We start from the raw sequence: 24465 nt of genomic DNA, 5'->3' as shown, positions 1-24465 counted from the left end.
CGATCGTTATCACTGAGGGATTTCATCGCTACAATCGTAACTTGCACTTGCGCACACTACGGTTAATACAAACAACAATTATAACAGTTGCAATGTACTCCGCCAGTCGCTTTCTGTTTCTTGAAAGTCAGTGTTTGTCATTTGGGGGAAATGTGGACAACAGGATAAGTATCGAGTTTAACGCAGGTTATCCGTTCATCGTAACCAATTTCTGCATGATCATATGCTGATAACAGGAAATAACTGTTATCTATTGGAACTTGAGAACTTGTCTATGGTCCTGTCCATTAACGGACAGCTGGTGAGTTCTCAGGTTTTCACGGAACACACTTGCAAGGCGAAACAATACAAGCATTCAATCAGCTTAGCAAATCCGCCATTAGATTCAAATGTCATGAGCTCATTTCGAACACTTACTGGCGGTAATTGAAAAAAAAACTGACGTTCGGTGTGACAAGATATGTATGGAAAATTACTTTGCAGGCCTATATCATAGGTGAATTGTTTCGACGATAAAAGTCTAGCATAACTTAGCAGTGTATATACGCTGTGTCTAAATCGCCAACATATAACTTAACCTTGTTTTCTAGAAGTCATTTAACGAAATCTTTTATTCAAGAAAACAGGATAATTCTATGTTTTCATTTCCGCCAGAAAATTGAAATAACAAACTACCGAAACCCATTCCGGCCAAGAGTACGAACGAATTGATTGTGGACACTTAAGTGCTCTTGATTGGACCTGCTCCCAAGAGAGATGTTTTCGATTAGGTAAAACGAGCAGTTGAGTGATTTGGATTGAATACTTGTGAGTGGGTGAGCGAGAAACCACGTGTCATCAATTCAGAAAACATACACGCTCTGTTCGACAGTGTTTGTTATATTTACCGGACTTCACATTCCAAATACTTTCGGAAGACATTTGATAAAGCGACGAGGCAGTTTGTAGGAAATAATAAAACGCTACTTGCTCATACTTGTTCCACAAATCTGTATCAACTGGGGCTTTGCAATTCATATTTATTAGCTTTCCACGAAAGAACGAGTGTCTACACATTGTATTGAAAGATGTAAAGTCTTGTTTTGTGTGTGTTTACGCCAATATAAACATATAAAAATTTACAAGGAGTTAGAAGTTTCGTAACTCTCTTTGCCTTACGCGGAGAGCTTTGTTTCCTGGTTTCTCTTATCAATTTTTCTGATGAAAACTGGGGATGTAAATTGCCTCGATACCTTTGACACATGTTGACCCATACTTTATTAGTATTTTTGTGCGGAACTGCGGAACATGGATTCCCTGGTGGAACTCAATGGAGCCAAGTTAATTGATTTACTTTTATTGGAGGAGTAACTGTAAAATGAACCCATTCAGATGGAAATGCATCACAAGGCTATTCTTGGACCACAAAATGTGGGTTTAATCGGCCATGCAATTCACGTTCGCGTCAGGGCATCTGTAGACGTTTAAGCAATTTAAACACATATTGACTTCAGTGCATTTTTTGTCACCAGAAATGTACAATATCCTCACTTTGTTACACGGACGGATGCCGCTATTGTTACCTGGGAGACGCCCATCAGTACGGCATAAGGAGACCTTAAGCAGGGTCCAGGGATGGGCAACGTTGCATTTATCTCTGTAACCGAGTATAAATTCGAAATTACCCTATCATGGTTCTCCCATAGATCCGTACATTTGACAGATCACCGACAGCCCTGGGAGTCACAAGACATCTCCATTTTATTAATCTGCCTCGGTCTCGGAACATTATGACGAAAATTGTGTAATAGCCATGCAGCGTTTCGACTGCACTGAAAGCTTTGTACCGCAGCTCTTCTATTGTGATAAACAATCCGATGAGCGACCTTAGATGACCCTTCAGGTCGGGGAAAGTTATGGTTTGTGCTTCTATGAGGATTTCAAGATGTGGTTCGTCAAAAATGTATGCCCAAACGATTCAATATTGAGAATACAAAGTCATTTAATACCCTTAAGAATATAGGATTAACCAGTGTTCTTTGTTAATATCAATATCTTACTTGATTGTCGTACGTATATTTTCCGTTGTGCTTCTTGCTTTTTGCATCTTCAAACTGGTATTTTGGTGAATATTGGTGTCTGCCCTTCGTTTAGTAAGAACGGGTTTGCCTTGAGATTGTAATAACTGCGCGGGAAACGCCGTTACTATACTTTGTTTTTGACGGGGGCACAAAAAGTCGCGCAGCGGATCTCTGGCTAGACACGCTATTATCAGAGAGTGTCTGCTTGATTAGACGCGCTGTGTAGTGTAACCACATCGTGAATTCACCCTACCATGATCCCTTAAATCACTTACACTTAGTTTAACTGAAACGTAATTTGGATCTATGATTGGATACTTTGAAAGGGTGTGTTGCGGAGTCGACGCACGTTTTCGTTTCATTTCTAATCGACTTCACCCAGTCTCAGATGGAATGTTCCAATGAAACAAAAGCCCACGGGAATGATGTATAAATCTGTGTGATAATATTGACTGGCAGTGAAAGTATAGAGATTCTGTCAACGGTGCCGTATTTCTTCACTCTACGCAGCAGGCTTTAGAGATGGAGACGAAATCATGAAGGTGTTCCAATAGTGCCACTTTAAGGCAAATCAGCACTCGCGAGACTCTTGCTATCATTTGATTTTTAAGAGCATCCGCGCTTCGGTTGATATTTTGCATTCTGGTTGCTCATTTGCATACATCGGATATCCGAATGAGAAAGCCTTGCGCGGATCACGTTTTCTGATCTCATTTCCTTGGACTACTTTGGGGAAAGGAAAAGTATCCACGATGGCGGAGCTCGACCCGGATGCGTATCCAGACGACGACAGCTCATGGTCGATAGACAGCACGATGATGGTTACACGCCGAGTGCGAAAACGGTTTCCGTAGTTCTGCTGTATCTCGTAGTATTCGTGATCGGAGTGGCAGGTATGTACATGTACACCTTCCCCATTGCGTATCTTTTTGTCGAAGAATATGCGTTACAAATCCCCATATAAAAGCATTACAGACTTAAAGCAATCCATAAAATAGAAATATGCTAACGCCATGGATGAAAATCTGCGCTAACGCACAAGGATAGTTTCGACTACGACAAGGTATGTTAGATGATGACAAAAAATATCAAACTCGTCATACGGAGGTAAGGATTGAAATCATACATGCATTGTATTTGAGAAAATAATTGTAGTTTTTGCAAACTTCTCATATAGTTTACTCGATATATCACTTCGGTAGTATATTGTTCTGTAAGTTATAGAAAGACATCTAACAAAAAGACGAGTTGACGAAAATCAGCTTAAGGCTTAGGAACTGAAAAGTACTTTTGTCACCGAAAGCAGATACCTTTTCAAAATTCACTATCCCTCGACCGTCACTGGATATGACGTTGAAAACACAAAAAAGAAGATGTAGCCAAAATTTACCATTTTTCTGACAAATTAAAGTCGCCCCTAAAATATTTGTTCCTAAAGGTAGTGTAATTTTGAAACCATTATTCAGAGCTGACTGTTTGTTCAATCTATATGCTTGCAGTATACATTCAAGTAACTTCATTTTATTTACTACCGGGCAGACCAAAGAAAGCGTAATAAGATTTTACGCCTGATATACGAACGCTGAGTGGAAAATGTCTCGGGAGAAGATGTATATTTTCCCCATTTGCATCGTAGAGGTCGCATGAAAGAGCAAACCTTGTCACCTTTGAAAATTAAGTCCCCTAGGGGAAAACTACTGTAATATGTAGACAAGGGTGTCTTAAAAAGCAATATGCTCTGAAAAGCATGTTAAGATAAGCTAGTTGAATAAATAAACTAGTAGTTGTTACAATAGAACAGGAAAGTATATGTTTCGGTGATGCTAGTCCTTTGGTGGCAATTAATGCTATTTTGCTAATCATATCACCTTTTCGGAAATGTCGTCTATGCGGCGGCAAATGAACAATGAGGACTTCCCGTTGTAGGTTTTAGCCGATCTGTGAGAGCATTGCCCGATTCATCAACAGAGCGTTCCAAATGCTAGCTAAACACGATTGACTCTTACAGACAAAAAGTGTCTTAAACGCACAATGATTTAAATTTGTTTCTCTTTTAAACTTCCAAATTTCAGAGTAGCAAAACAGAAAAAAATCTTCGAACTGTTTTTGTTTATCATATTTTTACCACTAAGCGAAATTGTATTAGTTCAAATATGGTAATGACGACAGGGCCTAGGGAGAAGAATACTTTGAGTACCTGTTTCACCAATTGCTTAATTTCTACACAACAGTGCTCGTAAAGATTAAATCCCCACTATCCATGCATTAAAATGACCTATCAAGATAATAATGTGCACAATTACTGTGACTAGACAACTGTGTTCAGAACATCCTGTCCAGTCGATCATTTCAATATCGTCCTGTCCACATCATGTTCCCAGGCTAACAGACAGAAAGTGATTCGTCCCGCAAAAACACATACATTTACAGTACGGTATATGAATAATAACAACACACCCAACTAAATATTTTGTCAGGTGTATCTTCGTCCGCACATTCTACGGAATGAATGTCCTGTCGAACATTATTCATTCCAGTAAAGCAAACACATGACGACTTATAGCATCTAATAGATAAAATGTGTTATTCATAAACTCCACCTCCAATCACAGGGCGTTGTCTACATGTCCGTCCCCTGGGGTGGGTAGGTGTTTCGTTGTATCGCTAATAAAGATATATTCTACCAGCCTTTGGTGTTTCGGTCTTAGCACTACCCTTGACAATCTTGCGTATACGTTTTATCAACATGCTGCGTCTATTATCTGATGAGTTTGAGTGCCTAATTAGCCAAAGTAATCAAGGGTAAATTACTAATCTGTGGACGCTCTCACCAGATTATCACCGGATTAAATTTGACAAAGTCAACAACGAACGCACCAGCAAGGTATAACAGTTATACCTTACTGGCGCGTTCGTTGTTGACTTTGTCAAATTTAATCCGGTGATAATCTGGTGACAGCGTCCTCAGCTTAGTAATTTACCCTTGCTTACTTTGGCCAATTAGGCACTCAAACTCATCAGATAATAGATACAGCATGTTGATAAAACGTTTAACGCAAGATTGTCAAGGGCAGTGCTAAGTTTAAGACCAAACGCCAAAGGTTGGTAGAATATATCTTTATTAGCAATACAACGAAACACCTACCCACCCCTGGGGACGGACATTTAGACAACACCCTGTGCTCCAATGTAAAGTGTTACGACCGACTTATCTCCACAATTTTCGTAACATCGTCAAGAATTAAGTACATATTCAGCCAACATTTTACGCTTTCGTTGTCTGTATCTAGCGTATGTATGTTTTCAAGGCCCAAAATTGAGAGTAACTTTTAAAATTTTTACTGTGCTACAGTATTTGCATGTTTACATTAGCGTTGATCATTTCCGAAACAATGAAAGGATCTACGCAATACAAAGGTTCGGTTCGCTCTTTCGCCCTGCTTGCATGTAGGTTTAATACTATAAGAGACTGCTTCGAGAAATATTTGCAAATGCAAAATTTTCTTTAGAAGATGACCGTATTAAAATAATCCAACATATAACTAATAATTGTTAATACCCCCGCAACTAATCCGGGATGAGAAAAATGTATTTAGTGATCAAATATTGATATTGCTTAAGGTATGATTCCGAGTTGTCTGCCTTCTTCATATACATGTCTTACATTTTATGTTGCAGTCATATTAGCACTGTCGTGTGATCTGCTTTAGGTCATTGGTTCAGGGTTGTGATGCTGAATCACCAGTAATGTTGTATTCTAGAATATCAAGGTCTAGTGGATAAATGTACAGTGATCTTATTCTGAACGCGTCGAGGCGCCATCCAATATTCACGAGCTTGCCAAAGTATATGCCACCAATTTTTTTGTTCTTGATTAGGCGAAGAGTTTTCTTTTCAATGTTGTAGTATTAAGATTTGCAACACACATACCGATCTCTCATGAAATTTTGAATATTAGCATAAATCAATCTGTATAAAATGCCAGGATGTTTTTATTATTAAGAAAGAATGCACAATAGGGCAAACTACCTTTATATTTCACAGTATTCCAAGTTACTTGGCATATACGATGAATCCGGTGTTTTTTCACAAGACTATATATATCAAAATAAAGTGTAAAAAGACACTTTATTTTAAAGTTGGTATCCCATTTAAGTTAAAAATTCATTAAACTACCACTGACATCATTCGAATCATGAATACCGTTTTATATACCAAATGTCGTAGCATAGGTTTTTTAACATTTCAAGACTCAACAAGTCCGAAAACGATTTATGTTTTCGGACTTTTGTGAAGAAGCAACGACTATATACGAGAGACTAATCGTCTTCTTAATGGCTTCGCGTACAATGTGGTAACGATGTGAAATAAAGCCCGGTTGGAAAAAAGTAAAATTAAATTAAACCTCCACCGAAACTTTTTACATATTTTGACTTGTGTTAATGTGAAATGAGAGGAGGGATGAAATGAGACAGATGAATATAATATCATGTCAAATGGCAAAGGCAGTACACCTGTGTCGGTAAATGGTTTACTAAAGTTGTTCAAACATTAATTTCAAAGTTAAGTAATTGTGGTCACCAATCAGTTACCACTAACATCACTGAATCTAGCACTGTCTCTGCAAGGATACTATCGCCTGGTAAACTTTTCACATCGACCGAGTACAACGTATTCAACAATCTGTTAACTAAATTGGTGTCGATGTTCCCTGCGGAAGGTAAATCACAGCTGAAGGGTGTAACTTCGATTGATCAATCATATGCACTTCCACCTGTGGTTCCTAACACTTTCCTGATAAATGCTGTAAAACGGTCCTTTTTACTGCAATGACGTAATTAGCTACTTCGCACTATTAACCAAGAAGGTACGAGAATGTATATGGCTATGTGCACGAATACCTTGTCCCAATGATTTTCCACCATTAAAATGGCGCCACATCTTCTAGTTACACGAGTCCTTTTGACTCCTTTTCGGTCATTTATCTCATTAAAAGGTAAAAATTTAAGATTTTCGTCCGTAACAGTAAAGAACAAGAGCAGCTGTGACTTCGGGTCAGGTAGATAATGCGCTTAAATTAACATTTAATTTCAGTGACACATATGTGCTCAGACAACAACGTCGGCTTAGATGTGAAATGGGATCAAATTTGTCCCTTTTCACTTTTTGTGCGATATTACAAAATTCGAGACGTAAATTTAAAGTGCATTTGTTGTCGACATTGCGGGAAGACCGGGTTTACAATATGATAAATATTTTGGGGTGTATTATTGTTTTCCGGTCGAAGTTATCACTTATGGCGAGAACATACAGCAGCAAGAAAGCCGATTTCAAGACTTGGCAGATTGCTAGATATACCTGGTCTTTGTGGTTATTAGAATAATCAACGCAGAAATATGTCTGCTCTCCGTCTATCTATCTATCGTCCGGTGCATCTATTTTGCTTTCTTAAAATGTATATCTGTGCCGCTGTCTCTCTGTCTGTATACCTGTGCGTTATTGTATGTATGTATGTATGTATGTATGTATGTATGTATGTATGTATGTATGTATGTATGTATGTATGTATGTATGTATGTATGTATGTATGTATGTATGTATGTATGTATGTATGTATGTATGTATGTATGTATGTATGTATGTATGTATGTATGTATGTATGTATGTATGTATGTATCTATCTATCTATCTATCTATCTATCTATCTATCTATCTATCTATCTATCTATCTATCTATCTATCTATCTATGCATGTACGTCTCTAGGTGGATATGTGTGTACGTACGCATATATTTTCATATACGAAATATTACTTTACATTCATTCTCGCATTTTATAAACTAGCATTAACAATTCTGACATTGGACGTGGACATTGCATAAGTGTAATTAGCGGATACATATTAACGTTTACAGCATGACATACAGGCAACAAAACGAGATACCTTGAAATGTAATAAAGACGGATGTTTTACTCAAAAATAGATTTGCAAATAAGATAAAATTCAGAGGTATTACCCGAGGACTAATGAAATCATCGATCAGGCCACCTTTGCAACGATTCGTGCAAATGAACAAAGAGTAAACTTCCGTCGTGACAACTAATGGCATGTATCAGATATTTGACTCTGGATACACTTACGGCGATCTTCGTTCATTTCCTGCCCAGCTACATATATACTGCTATTCATTCCTTCATTTTCTGCATGGTGAAAAATAATTTTACTTTCATCTCAATTTTGGTTGATGATGAATCGGTAATCCTTACTCCCAAGTATTGACAGACCAATGCAGACGTCAGTCGTGGGAGAGGAAAGATAATGTCACTTTTTTCATTTGTATAATGATCGATCATGAAGAATAAGAAACGTATAGTGTAAATGCACGCAGATGTGATATGGATCCTTGATAAGGCTTTGAACAATGATAAAGCCTTCGATGGATTTAAATGCAGCGGTTTGACACACCCACCTGTAGTGATCAACAACATCATTTTTTACATTTTCTTCAACGTGACTTTAAATGTGGAAGACTGAAATATTCTTTACATATATGAGTCGTGATCGGTGTGCAAAAAGAAGCCAGTGTCATGAACAATTTGGACAGTACAAGGTAATGGTGCGCCAATACTTACAGGTCCATATATTCGCTGTAACTGATAGGTGTCAGAGGAACAGGCGGAAACAAGCTTGTATCCGCTGCCAGTAAAATGGACGGGAAGCACATTGTCACCGGGTTTGCAAACTGTAATTTCAGGGAACTACTATATTATCCGTCGATGTGAAATTTGAAAGAGACACTTAGACACCCTGTACAACCATTTACAATACTAAAATGTCATCCCCATAGTCGTGTCACAACATATATCTAAAACCAACTGATAAGTGCAATGTAAATTCATGAAGATGTCACTGACGATATACTAAGCTGCCATTTAATATGCCATAATACTTTTACTCATACACATGAACAACGTTTTATCTAATGTCGTGTCTTTTTGAGTTCTACACATTGGACATGTGATTTAAGCTTATGGTTTGCAGTATTACTTAAAAGAAAGTCATCTTAATGACAATAATTCAAAAATATTTCTTTTGCTTCATTTTCTAATGGAATAAGATATTAAAATAGATGCACACGGAATTTAAGCGATGTTCATATCCATGATAGTGTGTTAGACACACTAACAGACCAATATTAAATAACAAAAAAGGCAAAATGCATTTACAATCAGAGAGACAAACAGACAGATGGATAGATAGAAAAGATAGAAAGATAGATAGTAAATGTAGGTAGAATGTCGACAGTAGTGCTAAAATGCCAAAGTACGACTTTTAATTACAGTTTATATATGGCGGATTCTGTCGGAGGTATTGTCCGAACGACTGATTCATCGCTAAACGAACTTGTCTTAGATTTAATGTCCCGCTTTAAAAGTGATACAAGCTGAAATGTGCCCGAAGAAAGTCAGTTTGTGAGCCTTTGGTGAGTGTGCTGATGCATTTAACGGGGGAATGAAAGCGGGTTTTTTTTTCATTTATACTGACAAATTTGAAGGAAAACGTGCGCAAATTATCTAACATTACTGACTACCCATGATATCAATGAGAGCAAAAAAGAAAATAATTATATAATTGAGTTAAATCACTGTTCGTCGAGAGTACAGGGTACCGAATATACGATAGTATAGATGTGTATGAACTGGGAATGACATTTCGACAACGGTTTAATGATGTGATTCTTTACATTTAAGTGGCCGATTCGGGCATTTATCAAATTGATGTAAACGTCAACTTTCACATGTTGACCTTTTCAAACTAGACCACGACATTTGGCTGTACGAATTCTGAAGGCAAACACAGGCTCTTCAATGTCACGAACTGTCGTTTGAAGTTAATGATGTGAAACTAAATATCTGAATGACCTTTTACGAAGGTCTGAAATTAATGTATGACGATCATTAGTTTCGCAGTTTTCACCATGCCTCCGAAGACCGCGCTGCAAAACTGGCCGAGTTGATTGTCGAGTTTCAATTCTCACTACCTGATGGCTTTTGTCTTCTGCTGTGGGAAGGCGTCAAACTACATAATATTGAAATGCATCGTGGGTAAGAGTCGACTTCTCACCACAGTGAGAGTTTGAAAAACTTCTCTCATAAATACGTTTCACGCAAGGTAATCGCTGCCGCGGCAAACAGTTCTGTTTGCCCGTGAAACTAGATAAACTCATTCACCTGTATCATATTTTTTTGGTATTTCTGGCATTTAATTCCAATGTAACCTGAAATTTTACTTTTGCTTCTGTAATCTTACGTGTTTTACCTGTAGAAGTCTGTCATATTGAAAATACGGTCGACTGCAGTAGACTTTTATGACTAATTTAGGTGGAAAAATTGTATTTGAGGTACCGAGAACTGTCCTAGCAATGCATTCATCATATATGCAAACACAATTAGCTGCTATCCCATCCACTGGATCATATTGTGGGCATGTGTGACTTTCCTGTATCACACCTCCCACTCAGTGTCACATAATGGAAGTGCTATATTTACTCCCACCTATACGACGATAGAATTAGCGGGCCTATCAATGAGATTTTTGGGATTCCAAGTGCTATTAACTTTTCTGCGACACCAACATAACATTATCCTTCTGTAGTTAACTGTACTATACTTCATTGCACTGTACTGCACAGTAGTGTAGTGTAGTGTAGTGTAGTGTAGTGTAGTGTAGTGTAGTGTAGTGTAGTGTAGTGTAGTGGAGTGTACTGAAGTGTACTGGTAAAACACTGCACTGCACTGTACTATACTGTACTCTACTCTACTCTTCTCTACTCTATTATAATATACTGTGCAGTACTAGAAGAGTATCATTAAATCGAAGACTTTAATCATTTACAGGCATATTCTCTAGTTCATATTTTAATCTGAATCGTGATTGTACATGGATGCTCTTCCTTAAAAAACGAGTGGCGATCAAAAGAAGGAATTCGACATCCGTTCTGTATACAGCAATCTACTCAACGTGACGTCATATCCGCTTTTCATCACGTGATGAAAGATTGCTCCTTTCATATGCCAAGGGCCCAGGCTTCTGGGGTCGGTGACCTCAATTAGTAGAGTTAATTAACTTGGTTGACTTTGAAGAAGATTGATTTACCTGTGAGGAAATTCATTAAATTCAGTTTCTTAGCAAACAGCTGTTATCCCATGCAAAGCCACAAATTCAAGTTTAAATTTATTACCCGTTTCGTACCTTTAAGTCTCAAATGAAAATCTAAGGTTTCAGGCACATTTAAATTCACACGAAATACTATTCAATGAATATGCGACTGGAGACTGACATTCGAACCCTCTAATTTTAACCAGACTTCGCTGGTATTCTGCCTACATATATGTAGACTAATTGTGCAGGTAAGACAGTAAACCAAGTTATCATCATCGTGTGAAAATCGATAATTTAATGTGTGTCAATAGAGTTAACACAACTGAAGGACAACTGCCATTTTAAATTTCGAATATTGCAAATGTTTCTGGTAATTTCTTTCTCCAGTACTAACAGTTGCAAGGACTATGACCCCTGATTTGTATTCTTAATTTTGATAGAAAATGGGTTGAAGTTTCCTTTGGAAAGTTTGAGCAAAATCTAACCTGAAGACGTGTCGTCGACAAAATGAGCCCCGTGCGCACACACACACGCATTGTAGTGATGGCTGTTTGAATATCGAGTTAACTGAATCACCAGTTAACTGGGTCCCTATGGAAATATTTTACCGCCGCCTTGGCACGACTAAGGTTTCTCTTTATTCACGACGCATATCCCATTTTGAAATTTGATGCAGATACTCTCTGTGCAAAATATGTCTTCATTGTTCACATTCTGTGAGTAAAGTAGATAAAAGCCTGTCGTTAAATCGAGGCAGATACGTTTCCTGCGGCGATGTGTAATTTCCGAGGGACCATGCTTTGGCGGCGTAGCATTTCAAACGAACATCACAAATCTGCAGGAAAACTACCCTTTTAAAGTTGGAGCATCTGAGTTTCAGACCTTATGCAGCTGCACTTAAGAACGGCAGACGCTTGCTATTAACTGTGTTGGATCATGTTACTTAAAGATAGAATAAGATAGCAGAAATATGACCATTTCACGGTCATTCATATATTTAGAAGCTTACTTTACCCAAATCACATGGCGAAGTTAGCGCTAGTCTCTCCGAAGAGTCATATTCATAATTGATTTCTGTTTCAATTGCTTATGCGCAGCTACAAAGAATGTCATCCGAAACTCAGTCGTACACAAAAGCTGACACCAAAGCTTATACCAGATCAATGGTACCGCTGTCAATCATTAAAAATATATTTCCTTCGAAACAGCTAAACATTATTTTATAGTAAACATGGTTGCATCACCTGTGTTCTTGTTCAAAGTTTGCAAGCTCCATGTAGACACGGGAATTGTATTGTAAAGTCAACGGTGGCTATGGCGCCCTATATAACGGGCCTTTCAACTTTATATCCAAAATCTTACTCTCGTCAACCGTATGAAATGTAGTTTTTCGGAAATGGTTACATCCGAACAATTTAGAAGCTGTATATCTCAACTATCAAGCATGGGTAAGGGTTTTAAAATTTGGTGTAGAAGTGTTTTCTCTTGGTTCGTTCATGACTAAGAAATTATTCATTAATTTTTCAACGTTCCAAATCACTTTGCAAGGAATGACCTTTCTTGATGGTAGTGAATTAATGGTCGTGCGACGTTTTCACAACGGCTTGCAGCCGGAGTTAGCCGTCAGCATTTTGAGCGTTGCGATGGTCCTGAACATTCCAAATCATTTTGTCGCACCATAGGACAACTCGCCGATTTTTCTGTTGTCGCACTCAACTATATTCAACATAAATACCAGGAATCTTAATACGGATGCTGTTGGCCATATTAACTTTGCTAAAATTTGAATTTTAAACCAAGCTTACTTCGCCACTGAGATGCCGCACCTTATCTCGATAGCTGAAAGGGTGTAAAGCTTCGTGTTTCGACTTTTTTCAAATCCTACGTTCATCAGGAAGTGCATTTTGGGAACTGTGTAATGACGTGACACCCTTCCTTGTTACTATTACGACAACTGTTTAGATAGTTGAATATCGTAAGCTTAAGGTGCTCGATGTCTTGCCATGTCGCTTATCACGCATGAAGGCATAACGAGATACTAGTCAGATTGACTCCGGAATTAATTTCGAATAAATCAGGCCATTTGTCACTCATTACGGGCTCATTAAGGTATCAAATCAAGATGTCCCCCAGCTCCCCTGGGCAATGTATTCATATGAGCAATATTATCATATCAATACAAAAACACAATTTACCATTGGAAACCACATGACGGGTAACAGCCAGTAAGTTTTGTCCTTACAACGTCATAGTAGCACACAAGTCACATGAGATCAAGCGGCCAATCAGAATGATGGCAAAAACTTATACGTTTGTCTGTACAGAAAAAGTTGCAAAACAAGATTTTCCGTCTCTTCATTTCTTTTTAAACACCAAATTTGTCATATCCGTTCGAATACCGATAAGTTGTCATAGCGTACCAATACTGTGTCGTGACAGCTACGGCAAAAACTAAAATTAAACGACATATCGCAGTCAATCATATATTACGCACGTATTTTCACTCCCCATAGGAATTTCTTCAGGTCTCTAAGTATAAATTTTGCAATACACATGTGTGATAATTTTGAGAAAATTCATGATTTTTTTAAAAATTACTTCCCATGGGAAATATGCGGAATATTTTTGGCATATTCCCTTGTTCAATTATCCCATCCACCATACTATAGGAATTTAAAGTATGCTTGTGCCCTTCTTCTGTATTAATGAATTCTTGACAGCATAGAAATTTCATGCACAAGACAGAATGATTTAAATCCATAGAGTACGACCAAAGATTCCCAGTTGACTGATAAAATAATCATCATGTTTATCGATAATTTGCTACATATGCACACGTGCGTGGGTAATAGGCATAGACTTCAATGGGGACATGCAATGCAAAAAGAGCGCCAGGTCAGGTTTCATTCACGGCTAGGAAACGATGGCTGAATTTATTCCACTGGACGGGCAAAATGACCTTTCAACTCCGAGTGTTATTGAAAGATAAGAAAGTCTCCGGGGATGATGATCAGAAAACGACAGCAATTACAAACCATCGCAGTCGCTGATTCAAGTAGATACCATTTTATCACTTCCTGATTGAGGCACTTGTTGCTCACACTACGTAATTATTCAGTGAACTTTTCGACCTGTCAAGTTAACGAGGTGTCGCAAACACCCGATAACCGTGGGAGTGAGCGATTTCAAAGTGACGAGTGACGTCACCTTTCCCTAATTACTCCTTAACAATGTTTTTGTCGATCGAATCCCGTAATCGACACGATTGTTTGATCTGAAACGCGTCTTGCGTCAATCTGGCTTGAAATGCTCGGTTCCTACGTCGAAACGTGCGCTTTGAACGAGTATGAATATAAACGAGCGTCTGGCAAACCGTTTGCAAGCGATAATTTTCGTGCGGTTGAAGAAAGAAAAAACAACTACCCGTGTGCGAAAGATACCACTCTTTGCGCATACACTGATTGTATCTGCGATAACAGATGGAATAAATTTTGCATAATTAAGAAATGTACGGTTTCACTGGGAAGGGAACAAGGTAGGCAATAGGTATCAAAATTATCAAAACACAGACAATAAAAATGACTATAATACACTGCCATTCAAAGCGATTTACAGATGTTTCTTCTCATTTATATATATGGACGAAAGAAGATTTAAGTTTTAAAGAAAATATACCCTATGGATTATTGCAAGTTTCCTTTTTCATGTCAAATCAGACGATGTTATCAAATAACGAGGAAAAGTTCAATGTTGCAACGTCCTAACCGAAAATCCTTCCTTCGGCTGCTGTTCGGGCTTGATTGTAAGCTGCAAATGTCGTTCTTGCTCAAATTCCTACGCTTAAAAAAGTTCATACGGGACCATGGGCATTTCGCGAGAGGAGACGTCAAAGTACAGGAGAGTGAAATTCAACGAGAAGACTCCATTCTGATGCTTTTCATCTACCCAAGGAAAGCATTGACGTGTAGTATCCCGCCAAGAGTCGAGCGTTTTAGAACTTAGAGTTTCAGAGTAATGTCAAAATCAAGTCCGTAAGTTTTATCCTCTAAAACAAGTTTATTTTTACAATGTACTCCGGTAGATAGCTCTTTGTTAAATGGATCGGAAATAAGAAATTACAACGTAAGTCAGTAATCATGCTCTAGGTTCCTTTCTTTATTAGTTTTTAGATTATTTGTTATTATGTTTGCTTTGTTCTGCCTTTGAGTTTTTTTGTATGGTTAATCACTTTTTCATTTAAAAAAACCGGAGGAAATCTAATTTTTTTATGTATAGCCATCACATGACTGTAGTTCAATGTTACAATGCACGGCAACCATGACACTGCAAAATACACGTCCTACGACAATGGACAAAGATAGCGATAGGTTCAAGACAGGCTGCTGTCAAATAATCTTATCATGCTACTGCTGCTGACACTGATCGATGTTGACTGATGAACGTTCAGTAGGATGAAAGACAAACTGTAAAATCTTATCTTCTGTGGACCTTTCACTCAAACCCTTGAGCAATTTTTCTAATTACGGAAAACGTCTTACGTATCTTTGGTGTAACAGTGGACTTGGAAAGTGACTTATCGCAGTATTGTTTAAATATCTAAATTATTAAAAGTGCATGATAAGCAATACAGTAAAAGTGTCAAGATTTGAATGTGTGGCGCCAGTTAACGAGCTTAAGACAGAACCTTCTCGGGCGCGACGTTTGGTAATTGACAAATGTCTTGTAATAGGGTCAACTTCTTACATTTTCACATTACCGAGATAATGTGAGCAAAAGCTGTCTGATTAATGCCTCTCTTCACGAACGAAGTGTCGCGATAAACGTACTTTATATCTCATTAATGTCAAATTTCCATAAAGATTACTTATTTACAAGCCATAAGAGCATGTCGGAACAGGTTGTATGAATGGCCCTAGAATTGTCAAGCAACACGCTGAGTTATATCTCAACTAAGAAGTACAAAGGCCCTGCCTACCGTTTTATGTTAACCTTTGGGAAAAGCGTCTCGGGTAAAGTTCACAAAGTCAAGCTAAAAAGATCAAACATACATGATCGTAAAACTGCCAACACCTTGTCGACGGTTCTTTCAATTACTTTTTACAGCCTCATTTAAAAAGGCTTGATAGCAACTAATGAATTTTGTAAACTTTCAAAATTCTAACCACTACTTCTAACAGACATTTCACGCTGAACAGTCGATGTTTGTACACGCTGTACCGTGTACTTCGATTTAGTCACATTTGTTACGGCTAAAAATAGTTAAACAGAGATCGATTCGAAAATGCAGATTGTTCTGACTGAAGAATGTCAACCCTGATTTCTTGCCAGAACGTTTTAGAAGTGAAAACTGAAATTTGACACACATCCTAGATTTCTCTCACGGACGCTCTTTGTTCAGGTTGCTTGAACTCTTTAACTACATACGCGTAGGTTTTTGTGCCTTAATGTTGGTTATAGTCTTGTTTGACTCTTTCTCAGTCTTTTCTCTTTGATTCTGACTATACGTAAGTTTGTTGCTGTTCAACCCTACATATCTTCCCACAGTCAGTCCGCACTCGAAAAGTAGCTATGGTAATATAAAAGGCAAAGTACATACAAGTAATCCCGAGTTAACACTGTACAGTAAGCGTTTGACTCTTCTAAAATACATGTTTTAGTTTGTAAAGGTATAAAACACTGCTAAGTAGCTGCTCTTACGCAGAAGAGAAGTGCCATATATGGAAAGCAGAAATTGACTTTCGTTATTTAGAAAGGACCTTACAATCCCAAGATATTGTCACGTATTCAGATCCAATCTTAAGTATTTCAGAGCGTACTCTCACCATTGCCACCTGGAAAATATTATACAAGAAATAATTGAGGATTTTAATGGTCATTTGCAAATCATGCCGTACTGTGACGCTAGATGTAATTTTAAACATTTGAATTACATCAGGGGTTAATGCTCAGCGTCTTTCCTTCAAATGCTCTCTGAACTCGGAATGTGTGAAACATGAAGACATGTACGATTATGGTGTACTTGTTCTCTAGTGCTTCCTTAGTGACATCAGAGTGCATAAGATAGTAAAGTATTGTTGCTATCAGTGCACTTCTAAACATTCTCCTACAGCAAGCTATATACTCTATGCTTAAAGGCCTGTGTTGGCTCCGAATCGTCTCATCAGAAACTTTACCCATAAGATAACAATTTAAATGGAAAACAAAAGGCTATTACACCTCCATAATCCTCTTACATACTAGAACAAAGGCGATTCCAGGAATCGCCAACTGTGCCTTTAGTGGTTCTAAAGGTAACATAATTTATGGCTCTCATGCAAGTCCTTTACAAACATAAAGAACTTTTTCGAGAGTAATTGTTTCATCTTTTCTCCATGACAACGCCAAATCCCGCCACTGAGCCCGTAGCACAGCCATATGTCGACTCTACTCTCCTCTCATCCAATTCCCAGCTCAATCTGGGTTTTCCGAGTAACGAAATAAATTTTCTGATAACGATAGCTGAGGGAAACGCTTTTCGCAAATACTCTCGCTTACTCTTTTCGCTGAACAAATAAGCGAGCAATTTGCACTGCTTGTTAACTGCACACTATCTTTGGAGCAATTTGCACTGCTTGTTAACTCCACACTATCTTTGGAACAATTTGCAGGTATAGCAATCATTTCCCCGTCTTGCAAAGACGTTAGAACATGCCCAGAAGCAAACACGTCCACTAACCATTTATTTACACCGGTTGCCTTTCGGCCATTTGCATGAGGTCAAACGGACAACTACATTTACATTTCATCCATTAACATGCGCTGATCTAACCTTATAAGGTATCAGATTTAAAGAGAGTTATTCAATTCCATTACTTAAATCGTCTCAAAGTTGTACAACACATGCATAGGTCAATCATAACATGTTACGTCTTTATATTCGATCATTCATTTTCTAAATCTTTCAACTTTTATTTGTTAAAGCTTAATCATACCTTTATCTTCCCGTTTTTATTTGGCCTTTGCGTTCATGATTTGTTCTTCAAGAGACATTCTAGTCTGCTTACTTCATGATACGGTTTAGTTAACTTTTTCTTTCATTCTTACTTTCATTGCATACTTATTTGCCGTGGTGCGTAGGTATCTTAAGCAAAATTTGACCCGTCCATCACGTTTATTAATAATGCATGATTTGTCCAGCTTAAAATGTTTTAGGAAGTAAAAATAGGAAAAACCCGTAATGTGAAGTCCAAAAGTAATGCTTCTCAGCCAAATCACTGCTTTAATCATCTTTGTATATCGATCACTCTAGATGTTATATTCATGTGCCATTATACAGCATCTAAAATGTTGCCAATTCGGCTGTTTTTACCATAAAATAGAGTTTGCGACAGATGCTGCGCAAGAGTTACCGTGGACATTAGGAAGTGGCACAGTACTTCACACCTACTTACAGTTCCTATGCAGCTCTTGCACACACTATTGCAAATGGCAATTAACTCGCTCGTCACAACTATCCACAAAACATGTATTCCATCGGCACGTAATTGCACAAGGGAGAGAATAGGCATATTGGTGATGTATGCAAAGTAAACAGAAGTTTGTGATCAGATCATAGCGGTACACTTATATCGTACCAAACGCCGTCAGTCGCAATTTCTCGTTATAGCGAAGTTAATTTTAGATTTCGATGAATTAATTTAATTACATCATTGGGTATTATGACTACGAAGAGTTCCCCGCGTTCTTGGAGGCGATACAAATGCAAATATATCGACCACTTTAGATTTTATATTCTTGTACATGGAAAGCATAACGTTGTGACCGAATCACTTTTCTTTTCATTGAAATTAGCTAAGTATTTGGTCGGCCATGGCGCCATTCGCTGGTTACACTACTGATATCATGATGACGAGAATATGACGGATTTCTACTATGCAGACAGCGTCAAGTTTGTTTACAATGAATAATTCTTAAATACAACATTGTAGAACATAGTTTTTTTTATATTTTCCAATAGCATTCTAATGTTAATAGAAAAATAGTCACTAATGATTCTAAGCATCATACATAGATACTTCTGAGATTGCAATAATTTTAATAACCCACAAATTGAAAAATTAGCAGATTGAAACAATTCAGTAAATTCTCGATCGGATTCGAACTCACAACGTACAGCATCTATCCACTGAGCGAAGACATCACAGTCAAAACCATTCGTCGAAATCCCAACCCTCAAAGAAGAGTGGTTCAATAACCGAGCTAAGTTGTTATAATTATTCTGGCCGCACGCGACCCCTCAATACGCTATAGAGTTCATGAAGCACTCGCATACACATACTCGCTATCACAGTTTGCGTAAAAACTTAAATGAAAGCAATGAAGACATCGCTATTCTGGGCATCAGTGTACCCTCTATACAGCTCACATAGACGAGTGCCACACATATTTGGTTGATAAAGATATTCCTGCTATTATCAAATCGCAGAAACATTCGTGTAAAGTTACCGACATTTTACAATGAGCATGCGTGATGCATGTTGTACTACTACTGATATTTTGAACCAGTGTATGTGTGTGTGTGAATATCCATGAAGTCTGATGAGGGACGGGCCATTCTAATTGAAACCGAAAAGATGATGGAAATAAAGCCGAATTCCCGTAAAAAGGAGACTAGATTGTCCAATGAGTAAAATGTTCACAGAGAAGAAACTGTAAGTGAAATCCTTCGAAGAAGGTGCGCATGCTCTAAAAACTCCGAAAAATGTAAGTCAACCTTGAAAGGCGAAAAAATAATGTACCCAGTTTGCGCCCTCTCTTCTCAAGCTCCAACGATTCGTCCCTATTTCCAGAAAAAAAACTAATACGGTGCGCAAGCTACATCATTTTTGCTTTTCTTTAACAAATTTAATGTACAAGTACGCCACTGTGCTCGTTTGCGTCATGCAAGTGGGGAAACGTGATATAATTTCCATGCCACATTTATTGACACTGGCACGTCGCGCTACGCGTAAGTATAGCCCGTTCGTGTACAAAGTAAAGAAAATTTTAACTTTCGAGCTAAGATCTTCGTGATCTTCGCACTCGTACAGTGCCTCACTCCTTAAGAAAAATGCCTTCCCACTTTTACTCATCAACATTTTCTCGTCTATCACCGACGTGACCCTGACAATTTCCACTGGTCTCGTTCACTTGAACGCCATAGGGCTCTAACTAGCAGATCATAAAATCGCAATATTCCGCTAGAGTGAGTTTCAAAGCCGATGAAATGCTGATTACGACGTGATTGAATGCAATACGCCGACTGCATCAAACATCAGCCCTTCGGTGAGAGATGTACAACGCGTTGAGCAATAAAATAATGAATGTTCTGGCATGGTTGATCAGAGAAAGGGTTACTGACCGAGCAAGAGATATTATATACTTTGTGTTGTCTGCACGATTGTTAATATTCATATTAACAGTGTGTTCTCATTAAGTCTGACTTAATTCAGTTTTTTAACCCCTTTGTTTTTCGCTGAACATCACAGGAAATGCTCTGACCGTGTCAGTTGTTGCCCTCAACGCTCACCTCAGAACGGCGACCAATCTATTCATCTTGCAAATGGCGGTGGGGGATTTGACCTTGTTGATCCTAGCGATGCCCTCTGACGTCATAAGCCAGTATGTTTTCCAGGTGAGTTGTACATTGTTTTTGAAGTTTCCTTCCTGGGGGTTCACTCATTTCAATGTTTGAAAGCTGTCGTCTGTCTGAGCTTCCGTGAGCAGTTGGATTCATATCGTCATTGGAGTACTATCATACTGATATACTGCACAGGTAAAAGAGTGAAACGCCCCTATCATGATGGAGTTGTGGCACATACATTCAAAGGAACGATGATTTTATTGATCTCATTAAGAACGTTTAATAAAGTTGTCCATGCAATATTCAATGATAGAGTTTGTTCCTTTATTTATTTATATTTTTATTTCTTTATTTATTCAAAATGAAGGATTTCCAATTTACAATCACAAATCGGGAAAATGGCCTAATGAGGTTGTAATCTTCAATGATGTACCCTAAATAATAAAGGAAATAGCATTAAGTAAAGTGTAAAACTCTGTATGAGCTGTAAATATGACAAAAGGAAACAAGATGATTTTAGTACTAACACATGATAGAGTTTGTAAATATTTATACATATTAGTAAAAAACTGTGTTGTGCAATTGATCGCAGTTCCCGAAATTGGCATGTAATCATATTTTGTATTCATTAAGTGTAAAAAGACCTTAAACACGTTGGAATGATTATTTGTTACACACTTGTGAATGTTTATAAATCAACATTTTTGTTTAGATTCTCATTATATGTTTACGTAAACACTTCAATACTTTTACTTGATATAAACATTTGAATCTTTACTAAAGTTACTGAGAACACAAAAGTTCCAGGACTTTGATGTAAAAATCCGAGGATCTTTGTGTAAAAGTCGTATTTTTTATGTATAGTAAAGTACTTCAGAAATGAAAGAAATTCAAAATTTTTTACCACACAATTTCCGTATGTTTCAGCGCCGTTCTTATTGTAATTTGAATCGCCATTTAGGACATAATGAAATGATGAAAGTTCTCTAATGTAGTAGTATGATTGGTCAATTGGAATCTGATAGTTTTTAAGAATTAAATAATTGCTATATGTTTGTGTCGGTATGACAAGTGTTGATAGTCACAATATTTGAAATTATTGGTGCATAAAAGATATTGTCGATATTTTACTGTACAGTTGGCAGAACTCTCTTTACGAATTAATTCCTTCGATCATGTGATTTTTGAGTTTGAAAAGTCAAATACAATGTAACTAAGTACCGAGTCAGTTTCTGGCACTTTCCGAAGGATATTTAATTTCTTAAGTGTTGTGATCATTTATTTGGCTGTAAAACTGAAGATAACACAAAACATGTATGTATTTGTTTATATTAAAGAAATGGTACTTCGGCGACAAATTCTGCAGTGTGGTCTATTTCTTCCAAGATTACGCGATCGGAGTGACTGTTTTCACATTGACGGCAATGACTATTGACAGGTACGTAAACAATTCCAAAGTTTGCCGTTCCTCGCTGTACCACAACTTTTGATATGTAATGTATTTTCAGAGCCGAAGAGATTTAAATATTCAATTTTTTTTCGAGAAAAAATAGAACATTTCTACTTTCCAAGGTAGGTAATACTGTGAGAATTACTGCCATTTTGACATCAAAATATGGACCACTTGGACCCCTTTGAGGTACTGCAGTTCTCTAATTTTAGAAAAATCGATTGTTCAACTACTTCTTTCTGGCAATTGCCAAAAAACATGTTACTTCAGAGTTTCCTTGCTTACATTATGAACAAAACATTTGTTTCTTTCATTTTTTAAAGGAATCGGTTACCTAAATTTCTGTCATAATATGTTAACAGTTTATGGTTTATTGGATACTGTGTCGCGAGTTCCAATAGAAACAACTTAAGTAAATCGTTTCGACATTATTGACTCAATTCAACGCTTTCTCATGACAGGTTCCTGACCCTATCTCGACCCATGAGGGCATACAGCATCCGGTCGGCCAAGAAGTTTATCACAGTGGCGTTCTTCGTCCAAGTATTGGCTGTGTCTGCCGCCATCCCGAAAAGTTATTTCAGTGACGTCATCAACATGTCTGCACTTCCGGGCACCTCCAATAATGAGTCTGAGGGAACGCTATGTCGGCTAGGTCTCTCACCATCGGCTTCGTTGAAGCTTTCTCTCGCACGAATATTCGTGTTCTACGTCATCCCTCTCATTATCATAACAATCGCTTTCACGAGAATAAATGCTTTTCTGCGGTCCATCGAAGCCAAGGTACTACTCTCCGCCAATTACAAGATCATGACTGCCTGTAAAAGGGCGCTAAAACTCCTGTTAACTCTAATCACCATTTACTCAGTGCTTTTTCTGCCAGCGACCATCGACAGCATTGTCTCTGTGTTCGTCCGCAATGGTTTCTCCACCTACAACAAATGGTACTCCCTCTGCGAATTTCTCGCCGACACCTTCTTTTACTCAATCAGCGTCTACAAACCATTCGTGTACTCGCTGTTGAGTGTTAACTTCCGGCGCGGCTACCGAAACCTTATCTGCTGTCTCCGTAACAACCCTAACAAGGAGAGCATCGTCAGTCCGAGTGACGATTCGTCGACGGTGGAGGCGAGTTCGCTGTGGTCCTACTACAGCGGCGCCGACAGCATAGAATACGACAACGTCGGAGATCGATTGTAAAATACACGCAACAAAATGAGTACAACACATTATATTTAAGATATAAACGGTATCAAACTTACGGTTTAACTTCTGGCTTCGTCCCTATTTTCTATCTTTCTTTTTCTACGATGCCTACTATTTAAATAGGCTTAGCATGTCTTATGCCATTTCTCGAAAGGGCGTTAATATGCAGAAGTTTGAGAAATCCCTTGGAAATTAGAGAAGACACTTGTTTTAGCCTCTCACATTTAAATTGCGAACGGACTGCGATCTGAAACTGAACAGAATGTGAGACGACTAGTCTCCTGCAGCCCTTTTGCCAAAACGTTAAAAACCAAGCTAATTCTTTGATATAAGTATATGTTTAAATGTCCGTCGACGAAAAATTAAATATATCAATGATACCAAAGCTCTCTTTGGCGAGCGCCGTGTTTGAGGAAATAGCAATGCAGCCTAGTTTACAAAACAGCTGCAATGTACTACCAAACAAAAATACAAACGTTATCCTTAAGTGTTCGGCGATTCAGCATGCACCATCCTCCCTAACAGAGCCTGTAGCATGTAAATAATATATTCCTGTAGGAACTGCTCAGTACAGTTTGAGTCTCTCTTGAATGGACGTATGTGATGCGTTGGAATAAATAATTTGAATAGCCTTGAGTGTAACTGCTTGATTCATTGCTTGTGCCGGTTGGGTAATTCGATTCACTCTGCTTGTTCTATATCCTTACTTTCCAAAAGGTAAGATATCTCTCAAAGAAAGACGAGCCGCTGAGATGATTTGAAGTTACAAATACACTTCACGATACACTAACTTTTACATGCTGAGAATGTTTTATCTTGCACGTCTTTGCGGAAGCAAGGTGGACCCAAGCAAGGTTAGTGAACTGCATTTGGGATACTACAAGTTTTTATTAAAGTTCCATTAGCTGTATCTTCTGGCGATTTTTCCGTTAGTTTTGATTGAAATGATCACTGGCTCATGTTGAATAGCCTGTCAAATAACAGC

The 24465-nt window shown here is 38.0% G+C and overlaps 1 protein-coding gene across 1 annotated transcript; it reads left to right on the top strand.

Annotated features, from left to right (window-relative positions):
* The first annotated feature begins 1258 nt into the window (after positions 1-1258).
* Positions 1259-24112, top strand: LOC139132576 (neuromedin-B receptor-like). The gene is made up of 4 exons (XM_070698871.1): positions 1259-2953; positions 20730-20875; positions 22162-22262; positions 22736-24112. Exons 1-4 carry the CDS (start codon positions 2857-2859, stop codon positions 23472-23474), a joined length of 1083 nt encoding a protein of 360 aa, XP_070554972.1. The 5' UTR covers positions 1259-2856; the 3' UTR covers positions 23475-24112.
* The last annotated feature ends 353 nt before the right edge of the window (positions 24113-24465 follow it).

The sequence above is a fragment of the Ptychodera flava genome, chromosome 5, assembly GCF_041260155.1.
Source record: "Ptychodera flava strain L36383 chromosome 5, AS_Pfla_20210202, whole genome shotgun sequence".
Lineage (NCBI taxonomy): Eukaryota > Metazoa > Hemichordata > Enteropneusta > Ptychoderidae > Ptychodera > Ptychodera flava.
The sequence above is the reverse complement of the archived record's forward strand: the minus strand, read 5'-3'. Positions and strand labels throughout refer to the sequence as shown.

Bases quoted from the DNA above. Each gene is read 5' to 3' on its own strand.
- LOC139132576 (XM_070698871.1), top strand. From the start codon at position 2,857: ATGGTCGATAGACAGCACGATGATGGTTACACGCCGAGTGCGAAAACG. The intron at 2,954-20,729 runs GTATGTACATGT...TGAACATCACAG, and splicing joins ATTCGTGATCGGAGTGGCAG to GAAATGCTCTGACCGTGTCA. The intron at 22,263-22,735 runs GTACGTAAACAA...TTCTCATGACAG, and splicing joins ACGGCAATGACTATTGACAG to GTTCCTGACCCTATCTCGAC.